This window comes from Pangasianodon hypophthalmus, chromosome 2 (assembly GCF_027358585.1).
Source record: "Pangasianodon hypophthalmus isolate fPanHyp1 chromosome 2, fPanHyp1.pri, whole genome shotgun sequence".
NCBI classification, from domain to species: domain Eukaryota; kingdom Metazoa; phylum Chordata; class Actinopteri; order Siluriformes; family Pangasiidae; genus Pangasianodon; species Pangasianodon hypophthalmus.
The window spans coordinates 13,070,077-13,084,852 of NC_069711.1; the positions used below are offsets into that span (position 1 = coordinate 13,070,077).

At 40.2% G+C, this 14,776-nt stretch overlaps 1 protein-coding gene across 1 annotated transcript; it reads left to right on the forward strand.

Moving 5' to 3' along the window:
* The first annotated feature begins 5,478 nt into the window (after positions 1-5,478).
* Positions 5,479-14,682, forward strand: wnt2ba (wingless-type MMTV integration site family, member 2Ba). The gene is made up of 5 exons (XM_026916713.3): positions 5,479-5,966; positions 10,703-10,923; positions 11,657-11,934; positions 12,213-12,477; positions 12,832-14,682. The coding sequence occupies exons 1-5, from the start codon at positions 5,845-5,847 to the stop codon at positions 13,059-13,061; spliced, it is 1,116 nt and encodes a 371-aa protein (XP_026772514.2). The 5' UTR covers positions 5,479-5,844; the 3' UTR covers positions 13,062-14,682.
* Positions 14,683-14,776: the final 94 nt, after the last annotated feature.

Consider the following 14,776-nt stretch of genomic DNA (forward strand, 5'->3'; position numbering starts at 1 on the left):
TCTGTGCATGTCCATGTCCATATGGATTTCTTCTGGGTTCTCCGGGTTCCTCCCACCTCCCAAAAAAAATGTTTACATGGATTGGCTATGCTCAGTAGCCCCCAGGTGTGAATGTGTGTATGCAGGATACCCTGCGATGGACTGGTGTCCCATCCAGAGTGTATTGCTGCTTCAAGCTCAGTGTTCCTGGGATAGGCTCCGGATCAACTGCCACCCTGCCTAGGATAAAGTGGTTACTAAAGAATGAATGAATTAATGAAATGTTTATCTTAGTATTCAGTATGTTTTTTAGTGGCTCAGGGGCTCTTGCGAAGATCGATGGCATTGTTAATTCCACTAAGTATCAGGATATTTTAGACTAAAACCTGGTTTGAGCCTAGAAGACTACATACAAATCAACACAGAAATGGTTGTGGGACACAAAAACAATGTTTTGCAATGACCATCTCAGTCCCTGGATTTGAACCATGTTGAAAACATGTGGTCTGAATTGAAGCGGGAAGTCACATGCACAAACCTAAGAATATAAAGGAGAATAAAATGTTCTGCAAGAAGGAGTGCAACAAGATCCATCATGTTCTTCAATATTATAAAAAAAGAGGTGAGCTTCTTTGGTAAAGATGAGTAAAAAAATGTTTTTGTGATTAGCTTGATTGCACACTGAAGATGTGAGAGAAATCTAACCTTTAATTGAAGTAAATTTATTCTAAAAGAAATTAAGAAAACCATCTAAAAAATTACAAAACCACACATCACCATTATTAGCACCCAGAGAGATTCTTATGAGCAAAATGTAAATGTTTAGGAACTCTTTATGCGGTCATCCATGACTTCCTGTTTCACTGGGGTATAAATGAGGTGACATAGAGGCCAAATCCCCTTAGTCATTCATCACCATGCAGGAGTTTAGAGAATACACAATGAAGGGAGGACAAAGTGTCCTATATGTATATCAGGCGTTGGACACTAAACAAATAGCTACACAAATGAAATAGTCCATATCCACTGTTAGGACAATAATTGAGAAGAAAACAACAGCTGTAATGAACCTGCCTGAAAGAAGATGCAAGTGTATTTTACCCCACTCACAGTGAAGAAGATGGTTAGAGAGGCAAACATCGCTCCAAGGATCACAGCTGGAGATTTGCAGAAGACAGTAGCATTTTGGGGTCACCAAATCCAGATGTAAAGCTACTTTGTGATAACATCACTGAATTAAAGGCTCCAAAGCTACAATTAGATGTCATCTCCATGGCAACAACTTATTTGGAAGGTGTGCCAGAAGAAAGCCTTTTCTTTCATCTAACCACAAATGTAAGCACCTGGAGTTTGCTAGACACTACATGAACTCTGACTGTAAGCCAGTTGTGTGGACAGATAAGACAAAAATAGAGCTGTTTGGCAACAAACACTTAAGGTGGGTTTGGCATCAAAAGAAGGATGGTTACACAGAAGACAACTTAATCCCCACTGTTCGGTCTGGTGGAGGATCTACGATGGCTGTTTTTCGTCCAGTACACTTGGAACTTTGGCATGCATGGCATCATGGACTCCATGATGTACCAAGAGATTAAAATGAAAATCTGGCTGCCTCTGTCAGGAAGCTACAACTTCATCTTCCAGCAGGAGAATGATCCAAAGCATATGTCTAAATCCACACAAGGATGTTTCAATGACCACAGAATCAAGCGTTTTGACGTGGCCATCCAGGATTTGGCTTAAACCTCACTGAAAACCTGTGGGGAGAGCTGAAGAGGAGAGTCCACAAGAGAGGACCTGGAGCATCTGGAGAGATTCTGAATTGAGGAGCAGTCTCAGTTGTTCTTGCCCTGTATTCTACTCATCAAGGAGAAGACACTGTGCTGTATTATCTTGGCAAAGGGAGGGTTGTACAAAGTACTGAATGCAGGGGTGCCAATAACTGTGACAATGATTTTTGTTAAAATGTTTTTCATAAGTTTTTTTTATTATAATTTTCTTAGAATAAATTCAGTACAATTAAAAATCTAATTTCTCGTATATTCTGTGAGGTTAAGCTAATTTACCACAAAGACATTTTTTTCATAATCTTTTTTACCAAGAGTGACAATAATTCTGGAGCTGACTGTAAATATCTTTTAGAATATTGCTATAAAATGAAGAGAAATGGCCTGTCCAATGATCAGCCATTGTTAATTAGTGAACAGGGTTTAGATTTTCTCCATGTGGTCACTCCTCTGCTGGATATTACCAATTAACATTCCTGTTAAGCGCATGAGTTTGAGGTTATTAGACCAGCAGAGACACGTGCGTGGCCTCCAGAAATCCCTCCTTATGAACACCAGCTCTTGGGCATGAGAGAGGAGGGTCACTTCATCACATCAAAAAGGGAACAGAGAGCCCATGTGAATAACATGATGATGACCAGCTTGGACATGAGCATAATGTCTGCAACAACATCTGGACTAGCTACCACTTCACTGTGGATTCAAGAGAAGATTATTCTAAATGTAGTCTTGTCACAGCTAGAAAAAATGTTACCCATTCCCTATATTCCACTGCAGTGCTGCTGCCTGTCCAGGCAATTTAATCGCCTGGAAATCAAAGCTACCAGACATGCAGAATGATACTAATTGCCAGTTGGGGTTCCCTTTTCCCGTATAATCTTTCTTTGGCTCACATGCACATATTTCATCCAAAACAGTGAGGTTTCCAATGGGTTTATCAATCATCAAACCAAAATCTCACGGGACTCACCATTGATCCAGAGTAGCATTTTTGCAATGCTGCACTAATAACAAGACCACAGCCTCTATGGACAAGCATAGCAGTCATTATTCCTCAAATAATTTGAAACTGGTCCTAGCCACAAACCCCAGCTCTCCAATGAGCTTTTTGAAGAGTACAAGCCTGCCAGTCTGTTCGTTCCTGCCTCATCCCAGGAGAGAACAATTATACTAGTGTGATTACAAAGCCAAATAACTGCGCTCTATATTATAATGCAGAAATCGTGTCTGGGCATGGTTAAAGGCAACAGCACAACCACATCAAAAGACTGAAATAAACTGGCCCTTCAGGCACAGCAAAGCAAAATGATAGAGGTTAGATTTCTTAATGCGAACATTTAAAAATATAGAAAGAAATTATATTTTGATTATCCACCAAAAACCTCTAAAACAGTTCTTTCTTCTATAGCAGACACCCTGCCGTGCTTTTAATGGGTCACCATGTCCTAGTCCCAGTTGCTGTCATAGAGATGTCACAGTAAAATCTACAACCTAACACGTGGACAAACTAAGAGTGGGTCACAAGCTAACAAGCATACAGGAATTGAACCAGCAGACGTAACAAAGTCACATCCTGAAATAAATGAGCAATGTCAACCATCTTCACTGAGAATGTGTTCATTGCGCTAAATATAGACTTGAATAAGCTGCTCTATGCTGCTACCTAGACAAACTGTACTACAGGAAAAGGCATCAGTGCCACTGGTATAGATTATACATGTCTCTGAAACTGAAGTGTACATGTTCAGTAAGCCCTTGTGCCCTGGGGATGAGGATATTATCACCCTGGAAGAGGAAATTCCCATTCGGTTAGAAATGTTTCATCATAGGATACAGGTGATCAGTCAGAAGAACTTTATATTAATTTGCAGTGGACACAAACCATACACCTCCCTACTGCTTAAAGTAGTCACTAGTGTTTTCCTTTAATTTGCAAAACCCTGCAATGTGATGGTTTAACTATCAAAGAGGGTTACATTTACATTTATTTACATTTAGCAGACACTTTTATGGTTAAAAGGCAACTTACAAATAAGACAGGTTAACGGATAGGAAGCTAGGAACATGTTTTTTTGGAACATTAGGGCCACTGGATGAGTAGGCTAGTCCATGTCATATTATTTAAATTTAAGTAACCACAACCATGTGTAAAGAAACACACACTGAATGTTTATATACCAATTTTATTTTTAATTTACACACATTTATGCAAAAGTATTGCGAACACATTTTGGCATCTAAACAAAAGAATGATGTGTAGCTTTCTGAATGAAGAAGTAAATGAAAAACATTTGAATTCATGGTGAGGTTCATGTTTATTTCTCTCACAGGACCTTCCTTCTTCAATGCTTGCATTCAAGTCTGCTCTCTTTAATAAACAAACAAACAAACAAACAAACAAATTTAGATAGATAGATAGATAGATAGATAGATAAATAGATAAATAAATAAATACATTTAGATGGATAAATATAATAAACAAATAAATAATAATTCTGACTCTTCAGCCTACATTAATAACACTGTAAAACTGAAAATGTATTCATTGTTGATTTGTTTGTTCGTTTGTTTATTTGTTTGTTTGTATGTGACAGAGCTGATGTGAACGTTAGAGTGGCTCAGAGGTTTTAAAAAAGGTGGTTTAAATTTGTTTAACCCCCTAAACAAGCAAGTTTGCTTGTAATGCGAACAATGGGTATAGGCTACACACTGCATGTTTAGTGATCCATAAGCATTCAGTTAGTCTGCTTTGTTGTTGTTGTTGTTATTATTAGTTGTCACTCAGCGTCATGAACTAACACACGCCTTTCTCTTGCTGTCCTTGTGAGAACCTTTCAAATGACCTAATTATTAATGCAGATTATTAATGCTAAGCTACAACTAATTATAACCCTAACCTTGTAAACACACACACACACACACACAATAGCAGTATCGACACTAAACACTGCTCCTGTCCAATGAGAGAGAGAGAGAGAGATGGAGAGAGAGCAGGAGCAGAGAGAGAGAGAGAGAGAGAGAGAGAGCAGGAGCAGAGAGAGAGAGAGAGAGAGAGAGAGCAGGAGCAGAGAGAGAGAGAGGGAGAGAGAGAGAGAGAGAGCAGGAGCAGAGAGAGAGCAGGAGCAGAGAGAGAGAGAGAGAGCAGGAGCAGAGAGAGAGCAGGAGCAGAGAGAGAGAGAGAGAGAGAGAGAGAGCAGGAGCAGAGAGAGAGAGAGAGAGCAGGAGCAGAAAGAGAGCAGGAGCAGAGAGAGAGAGAGAGAGAGCAGGAGCAGAGAGAGAGAGAGAGCAGGAGCAGAAAGAGAGCAGGAGCAGAGAGAGAGAGAGAGAGCAGAGGGAGAGAGAGAGAGAGAGAGAGAGCAGGAGCAGAAAGAGAGCAGGAGCAGAGAGAGAGAGAGGGAGAGAGAGAGAGAGAGAGAGAGAGCAGGAGCAGAGGGAGAGAGAGAGAGAGAGAGAGAGAGAGAGAGAGCAGGAGCAGAGAGAGAGAGAGGGAGAGAGAGAGAGAGAGAGAGAGAGCAGGAGCAGAGGGAGAGAGAGAGAGAGGGAGCAGAGGGAGAGAGAGGGAGAGAGAGCAGGAGCAGAGAGAGAGAGAGGGAGAGAGAGAGAGAGAGAGAGAGAGAGAGCAGGAGCAGAGAGAGAGAGAGGGAGAGAGAGAGAGAGAGAGAGAGAGAGAAAGAGAGCAGGAGCAGAGAGAGAGAGAGGGAGAGAGAGAGAGAGAGAGAGAGAGGGAGCAGAGAGATCTCTCCCACCGCCCACATCCACTTCTTCTCCCTGACACTCGGATGCTGCAGCAGATCCACTGCGCTGCTCCCAGCTGAGCTGCTCTGCTTCAACTTCAACTTCCAGCACAGAAGAAAATAAATAAATAAAGCAGAATTAAAGCGATTTTACGGTAACTGCGAGCTTTGGATTTGACCTTGCACACAGAGGAGCGCTTTATTCCCTTCTTCCTACAAGACAGAAAGAACAGGACAGGTACAGCGCTTGAAGGATGGAGGAGCAGGTATGTTAAAGTACAGCGCAGGACTGCTGAGCTACTGTTCTGCCAGGAGACAGAGAACAACTCACCGCTTTTCCTAAGATGCTGGAGCTGCGTAAAGTCGGGAGGTCGGGAGATAGCGGACCTGAGAGAGCGCAGGGGATCTGCCTGCCCTTCATCCTACTGCTGCTCATGTTTACTCCGAGCGTGGACTCGTCCTGGTGGTGAGCGCACTTTCATTCCCTATTAACGAAAGCTGGATCAGAACAGAGGTCAATGCACTTGCTTAAGGGAATTTTCTGTATTGTGGAAGCACCCAAATTCTTCATATGAGTACACTCCAGAAAAACAAGTTTCAAAACTGTACCTTCCCTTGGTCCTGGTTTGGTATCCTCAAATCTGCAATCTGTTATCCTTTTTAATCCTTTAGTGTCTATCTTTTACATGGTAATGTAAAAGTACCTTTATTTATATTATTAATACTAATAACTAATATTATTTAAAGGTAGCTTCATTTACCTGAACCTGAAGGACCACTCTTGTATCATTATTTAGCTTTAAGATTTAAATTTAATTTAAATTTAAATGTACACTAAGGTTTAAATATACACTAAATGCACCTTTCCAGGTGGTACAAAAGATTGAAGGTTTCACCCCAGTGACAAGGAAAGGTACATTTTAGTGCCCTTTTGTTTCTAAGAGTGTAAAGCTAGGAATAATTTGACAAAACATCAGTCTATTAAAAGCCAAAGTTCAATGCCTAAGTATGAAAGTAGTTGACTAAAATTTAACTACAAAGTAAAAATACATTATTAAACATAGTAAAGATAAATAGAGTATAATATAGATACACTGTCAGAAATAAAGGTAGCAAACTGTAGGCCAGACATTCAGGGTAAATCTTTTGTACCTTTAGTATAGACTGTTTGCCTGGGAAGGTGCATGTGGTGTACATTTCATTATCAGTGGTCCTTAAGGTTCACTTATGTACCTTAAATTATATTAAAAGGTAAAAAATACATACTAAACATATTAAAGAAGTATGCTTGATGGTACCATCCAACCAACAATGAAAAGTACAGTTTGACACCTTTATTTAAGAAAGTGGAAGGAAGGTTTCTTCCTCATATTGTCTCAGGGAGTTTTTCCTTGCCACCGTCGCCTCTGGCTTGCTCATTAGGGATATATTCACATATTTACAATATATTTTTTTAATCCATTTATTTCTGTAAAGCTGCTTTGTGACAATGTCCATTGTTAAAATTGAATTGAATTGAATATAGAAAAATATAGTGTAATTTACAGGATATATCCAATGTTCCAACTAAAGCATCTGCCAAAAAAATCTCAGAACATGTATATGTAGCTAAATAATTAGTGATTGTTAGGTAGTTCTCATTTTAATATGCAGCACTGAAGTAATTTTGTGTCATATACAAGTACTGATAAAGGGCATTGAAATGCAGTAGTTGTACAGCATGTGAGTGTGACTACTTTATCAAAAACCATCTTATGTTTAAATCTGATCAAATCTGGTATCTGAAATCCGATAAAAACTACAAAAGTCTTTCATCAAAGTAGATTACTTTCCACCCACCAAGTAAACAACCATGAGTTTAATATTAATCTAAACCCTTGACTGAATAAAATATAAACTTAGTATAAACAGTTACCCACTGGATGTTTATATAGTAGTGACTATGGTCTGTTAATCACACATGTCCAGTGATGGCACAGTAAACATGGAGTGTTATGCAGTACCAAAGAAATTAAGTTCTCATGGGTTTTTGATATGCAGTTGTTGAATATGACCTTTTTTATGAATAAAGTCCCACAAACACCGTAAATTTGTTCTGTCAAAACAGGCTGTTTTTTTTTTTTTTTTTTTTTTTGGTACTATGAAGTTAGGAAACATGGTCAGATCACATGTCTTATGTCTTAAAAGAGGTCCCATGTCATGTGACGGCAGTAACACAGTATAATAAATCAAAGTTGAAAAAAAAAAAACAAGGCAGGAGTCCTCTAGGTTGCATTAATGTAATGTGTTAGGGTGGCACAGTAGTGCAGTGGTTAGTGTTGCTGCAGCACAGGTTGAGTACACTGTCTGTGTACTGTGTGTAGTTTTGCATGTTCTCCCCATGTCTGTGTGGGTTTCCTTCCACCTACCTAAAAAAAAAAAAAATGGTAGATCAACTGGCTATGCTAAATTGCCCCTAGGTATGAATGAGTGTATGAATGTTTGTTGGACTGGCATCCCATCCAGGGTGTATTCCCACCATGGGCCCAGTGTTCCCAGATAGGCTCCAGGTCCACCATGACTCTGACCAGGATAAGGCAGTTACTGAATGAATGAATGAATGAATATGTGTTATTTTATCCACAAGGAGAAAATGCATTGGTACAAAAAGCCAATAGATGAAACCTATTTTTTTGAACATTGTGTTCATCCCTTGCTAGTGACAATCCTTGGAGTGTGGCAGAATGCAGTTTGCTGGCTTGGCTGTGCGGTAAACTTTGTGGTCATTTATAGGGATTTTAGTTTTGACAAGCTCTAAAAAGTGTAGGCTCTTTTTTGCATGATGAACATGTTTCTTCATTTTATATTAGTTGGTGTCAAACTGAAAGCTGCTCAAAAAAACCTATCGAGCTACATAAGTTTTCTAAGCCATAAACTATTGTTGTTTCACAAGCTAGCAAGACCACCTAGCTCTCTAGTGTTCACTAGAAACTTTTTTGATATATATTTTTTATTTAAGTTGTGGCATTAAACTAAAAACAAAGCTACCTAGCACCATAAGGTAAATAAACCATAAATTTATTGCTAAAATTAGTTTGTTAGCTAGCTCAGTAGGTAGCTGGTCTGACCAGCTACCAAAACAGAAGCTGAGCTGTTCGAGCTTGTACATCATCTTTGGCAACTGGGAACAGCTACCAAACGCTACAAAGTTATTTTTAGGAAAATAGCACAACAGTAAGCCAATTAGGAAATCTCAAACATTTATTGATTAGTTTAGTCAAGTAATAAGGAAGCTGGAAGACAACTTACCAGCTGGCAAAGATGGTCTACCAGTTTGACGTGCTCGGCCTGTGTTTTGACTGCTGGTAGCTGGTCAGTGCTCTTCCAGAAAGCTACCTAGATCCATAAGGTATATAATCCATAAACTCTTAATTTCTAGCATTATCTTGTTAGCTAGCTAGGTTCCTAGCTGAGTAGTTAACGTTAACTAACAACTTTTTAGAAATCAAGCTTACTGGTAGCCAAAATATTTTGTTAACTAATAGAATAATGGAAAGGTATGCTTCCTCTGAGTCAGTTTTGGCAAAGCCCTACAGGATGTTAACCAATCACTTTAATTCTTTGCCTTCAGAGCTACACTGACTGGCAATATTGCACATGAGCATCTGACATTCTTGTTGAGGGCCACAGACTTTGTTTCACTTTGGTCACAGGTTACTGCTTTTCAGCTCCCAACAGAAGATGTGATGAAACATTTGGTAGATTTCTCAATTAAACATTTCTCTCTGCCACTAATTGAAGGATCCATGGGCATTCCATCACGTCTCAGTGGTAGCAATATCAACATAGCCCAACATCTTACCACGCTTTTGGCCGATTGCTTTGCGGCCTACAGCTGTGTAAACAATAGAAAGTCTCAGTAGTCTACCCAATTTTAGATACTTGCCCCCTACCAATGTGAATGTCCCCTTTCTCAACCACACAGGCAACAGCACTGTACCTGTATCTTTGTAGCTATGCTGAAGTAACTAGATGGGCCCTGCTGCTTCAAATAAGGCAGTGGGGATCTGGCAGTGTGAAGTTGAGCCAGTAAGACAGCTATGGCTGTGTGCCTGCAGCCACAAGAACCATAGTGATAAATATCTCTTCTTTCCTACAGTAATTTATGCAGTTATGGGGATTGTTGTCATCATAGTAATCCATTCACACACAGTGCTTTTCTGGCTTGTGAGCATTAGTGTTTTAGTCTTTCCCAATCCCAGACTCATGTGGCTGATAAGTCTTTTGCTGTGGAGAAAATGTGTGTGTGTGTGTGTGTGTGAAGGATAAATAGGGCAGCTCTGTAGAACAAGGCCTCCCTGGTTGTTGGTGAGAAGGGTCTTGTGCAGCGTGTGTATGTGTGTGAATAAAGAGAGGGACATCCATAACAGGAGTGGAAACTAAACACTGTGTTCATCTGAGCACTGTCGCATGAGCTTGGTTACAATTGATTGGATAATGAGATCCAGGAAGAACAGCATAAACCTGTGTGTGTGTGTGTGTGTGTGTTAGATCTGAATCAGTGAGGCCAGTTAGAGGATACTGTAATCCCCATTCTGTCGCCTTTGGACTACTTTATGAAACATTTTATTAATCCAGAGAAACCACAATGAAGCATAATCTGCTACAGCAATATAATTTATTACAAACGTACTGTGTTAGAAAGGTTAAATCTAGAACTCTATGGGTACATTGGCTTGTCCCTCTGAAGGAATACTTAAAGGTTCTATACTGAATCTTACAAAACTGTTTTTTTCTTACATAGAGGGTTCTGAGTAGAAATGCTTTAGGAATCGAAGAACCATTAACTATCCAGAGAAAACTTGAAGAACCCCTCTTCTACGCATGTATGATGAATCTTAGATTTTGAATTCTCAGCCCCTGATTGTAAATGAACCAGTTGCTTCTAACTGTTAAACCTCCCATGTGGGCACAGAGGCTTAGCTGGTTTGCCTCGGATCTCTGGGGGTCTGAATCCCACCTCTGCCCTGTGTGTGTGGAGTTTGCATGTTCTCCCCGTGCTTTTCCTCAGGGTACTCCGGTCCCCGTCCCCCCCATCCCAGACTCCTCCGTGACCCTGTGTAGGATAAGCGGTATGGAAAATCAATGGAAATCCTCATGTGTATAATGCATTGTTATCATACAGTGAATCCACATCTCTTTTGTGGTTCTCCCCCTCTGCAGGTACATTGGTGCACTTGGTGCACGGGTCATATGTGACAACATTCCTGGCCTGGTCAACAAGCAGCGGCAGTTGTGCCAGAGACACCCAGACTTAATGCAGTCAATTGGTGAGGGAGCCAAGGAATGGATTCGAGAGTGTCAACACCAGTTCCGGCACCATCGCTGGAACTGTAGCACATTGGAACGTGACCACAGTGTCTTTGGCCGTGTCATGCTCCGAAGTGCGTCCCATGTTTACTTACAGTGCATTTACATAACACATTAATAAGACATTAATTACAATGACATAAATAATCCATATCTATTCAGGGATGTGTTATATATTGCTTATAAGTAGGTCATACCAGAATGAGAGGGACGAAAAAAGCCATCACTTCTCAGACTTCCAAAATTGGCGGGAGTCTGAAAGAGAGTGGATATTCTCCAAATACAAGTGGTGAGCCGGGGGATCTGCACGGCTGATGTATAAACAGTAATAGGAGATGTAAATATTTGTGGAGATGACTCTGGCAGACAGACAAAACTGCTCACTTTGACATATCACCCTCTGTTTTGGCTAAGTGCATAAGCGGAAGAATGAAAAATGAGGGGAATAGGGGTCATCGTGTTCGGCACAGCAGAAAAAAAAACACACCTCAAGGCTATGAGTGCAGTCATCCAGACACTGAAGGTGAGGGAGTGTTGGTCTGAATCAGTCTGAGGGTAGGAAGCTCCAGGGTGGCCTTCCACACTTGAATAGGCCCAGCATGTCAAGAGCTTACACCTGAGAGGATGATGATTATATGATGATCCATCACGCCAACACAAGGACAAGCACACCATCACACCTGTTTCAATAAAAGAAGTTGTATCTATGCTGAGACCTAGATAAATTTTGAAGTACTATTGAATGTTTGCATTTTTTTCTTGTGATTTATAGCTGATGAGGTGATCATTTTGTTCTGATCCTGGCAGGTAGCCGTGAGGCAGCATTTGTGTATGCAATCTCCTCTGCTGGAGTGGTGTATGCAATCACTCGTGCCTGCAGCCAGGGGGAGCTCAAGAGCTGCAGCTGTGACACCCACAAGAGAGGAAGAGCACGTGATGAAATGGGTGACTTTGACTGGGGTGGCTGTAGCGACAATGTGAATTATGGTATCAAGTTCGCCAAAGCCTTTGTGGATGCCAGGGAGAGAATGGTAAAAGATGCCCGGGCATTGATGAACCTGCACAATAACCGCTGTGGCAGAATGGTGAGGATACGCCATTAGGGATGAAAGGTTTGCATAATAGTGGTGATTCAGGAGATGGTTATTTAATTCAGCACTGTCAGTTGGCATACACACTAAAAGATGTCTTCTCTGCCCTACCATAAGACAAACCCCATACAAACTTCAGTAGACTACCTGTAGGTTGCCTAAATGACAATAACAATGGCTTTCACTTCTTGCTACACTGATACTGTGCTAATACTTTTAAATATAAAGTCAGTTCTTGCCTTATGGAGTTGCTCAACCATTATTCTTCTTAGGCAGTGAAGCGCTTCATGAAGCTGGAATGCAAGTGTCATGGCGTCAGTGGCTCGTGCACTCTGCGGACATGTTGGCTCACTATGTCCGACTTCCAGCGCACAGGAGACTACTTGAGGAAGAAGTATGACATGGCAGTGGAGGTTACAATGAACCAGGATGGCACAGGGTTTATGGCTGCAGACAGGAACTTCAAAGGTACAACCAAAAACGAACTGGTGTACGTGGAAAACTCTCCAGACTATTGCCTCATGGACCGAACAGCAGGTGGGGGAATAGTCACAGACATTGAGTCCTTGTAATCTATTCGGCCTAATATTTGAATGATGTGATTTAATGGAATAAAGAGAGGATTATAACCATTGGATGATTTACCACTGCTACTTTAGCTGTTACTGAAAGTTAGAACATGATGATCCTTCACAAATCTCTTTTCTTGGACATAAGTTTGGTTCAAAGGCCAAAAAGCAAAAAACAATGATCCTCAAAACAATCACATTTTATTTATAGACCCTTGGGCACCCTGTCCATATCCATGACATTGGTAATGACACTCACTAGCTAGATGGAGAACAGTGGATGCGTCATTATCCTATATCTGTTTCTTCATGTTTGTTTCAGGTTCTCTGGGCACAGCAGGGAGGGTGTGCAATAAATCTTCCAAGGGCATGGATGGCTGTGAAGTTATGTGCTGTGGTCGTGGATATGACACCACACGGGTTAAGCAGGTCACCAAGTGCGAGTGCAGATTCAAGTGGTGTTGCTCAGTGGAGTGCCAAGACTGTGAAGACACTGTGGATGTTCACACTTGCAAACCACATAAACGCCCAGATTGGCTAGATCTTACCTGACTTCTGTGGGTGTGGCCAATTATTTAAAGATTTTCTCTTCTCAGGGATCCCAAGTGGACCAAAGAATAAGAGGATGCATGGTCCTGGCTTGCTGGTCTCTGTCTGCAGAATGTTAATCCTTTTTGGACCTCCATGACAACAGTGCAGAAGTAAAACTCTTCTTCACTCTGGAACATTGCTAGTCTTTGGACATCAAAAGAAAAAGGGATTTAACATTTGTTTTTTTGCTGTTGTTGTCATGGTTTAAAGACCTCAGATAAGAGCATAGAAATTGCTGCACACTGCTTTAAAATGTACAGACAAAACAATTTTGACAACTTGTTTGACAAGAACTTCTTTTAATATTTGTTGTGGACTCTCTGAGAAATTGAGCACTAGACACTGGATACAGTGCATAATGAATATCATCTGCAACAACTGCTTGAAAACAGATAAGAACTTACTCAAATTGAAACTGACTGGAAGCATACCCCTCTGTATGATTTGTACAATAATAATAACAAATCTGCAGGAGGAGGTCATACTGTTGTTGTACATGGAAGGACGCAGCATTTAACATAACACAGTGCTATAGTTAGGTTTCTTCAAAATTCTTTCCATTTTAATATATTTGAGTTGGACAAATACAGAAAGAATAAATTCCCTGTAAACCCTTTTGTCATTATGCATTATAAGATGTTTGTATTTTAATCTTTTGTTATTGAAACTGAATATATAAGCACTTAAGCATAATTTTACATGTAAGCACTTTTTGTGAGGGTTTAGATAAAAGATTGTTAATGTTTAGATTCTCTCAAAAATTGAATTTACAATTGTTTACATTGAATTAAATAAAAAGAAAACCAAAAAACAAGCTGACACATGGTTAAAATGTCAATTCCATTTAATGTACTTGATCACCAATCTGATACTAAGTTTCAGTTTTGGAGCCAATACTGTCCTGAAACATTGGATTGATAATGGACTGGATTTGAGATAGTTTCCATTCAGTGACACAGTGATGCATTTCATGCAGTGAATTTGTTTGATGTTGACTGTCATGACACAGAATTTGGAAATGAATACAGGACACAGCTTATTCTAAAGCATGTCACCATCAAGCCCCTGATGTTTCACATAACTTGGCAGCAGAAGCTTGCAAAGAGTCGCTCAGCTACTAAGAGGATATCAGTAATGAAGCAGCATTGGGTATTGGACAATATTCAGTGCTCTGATATCAGTATCATATCACAAATGGAAAAAGTGCGATCATTGAGAGTGCAGTTCATACATTTTTGAAAGCCCTTCCCAGGGTCTTTAAGCTCATAACACTAGTTGTGTCACATGTAGACTGCACTAAAATGCAAGCTATTAACTAAATTACATGGTAGTAGTTCCTAAATCATGTGTATTTGTCTTAAAATAAAAGTGATTATTTACTCTCTGCAATGTCTTAATGGTTCAACATCTGTATGTTCTTATGCAAAACTAAATGTGATAATGACAAATCATTACCATATAAAGATATAGTGTACCGTGATTAAGTAGTAAAAATAGCCAGGACAGCATAGCTAGCATTCATTTTGCTACGTGAAACCGTCTGTTTCTAAATTTGTTATTAAGATGGATGAGTGGAGTCAGGGCTTTGGCATACTGGTTGGATAACGCATGTCCAAAATGCCACTTCCATTAATCTAAAGCAACCTGAACCTTTGTCATGTACAGGATGAGGAGAC

What these genes read in the sequence shown, in the direction of transcription:
- wnt2ba (XM_026916713.3), top strand. Translation starts at nt 5,845, where the DNA reads ATGCTGGAGCTGCGTAAAGTCGGGAGGTCGGGAGATAGCGGACCTGAG. An exon ending in AGCGTGGACTCGTCCTGGTG is followed by an intron (nt 5,967 to 10,702) that starts GTGAGCGCACTT and finishes CCCCCTCTGCAG; the next exon opens with GTACATTGGTGCACTTGGTG. An exon ending in CCTCATGGACCGAACAGCAG is followed by an intron (nt 12,478 to 12,831) that starts GTGGGGGAATAG and finishes TGTTTGTTTCAG; the next exon opens with GTTCTCTGGGCACAGCAGGG.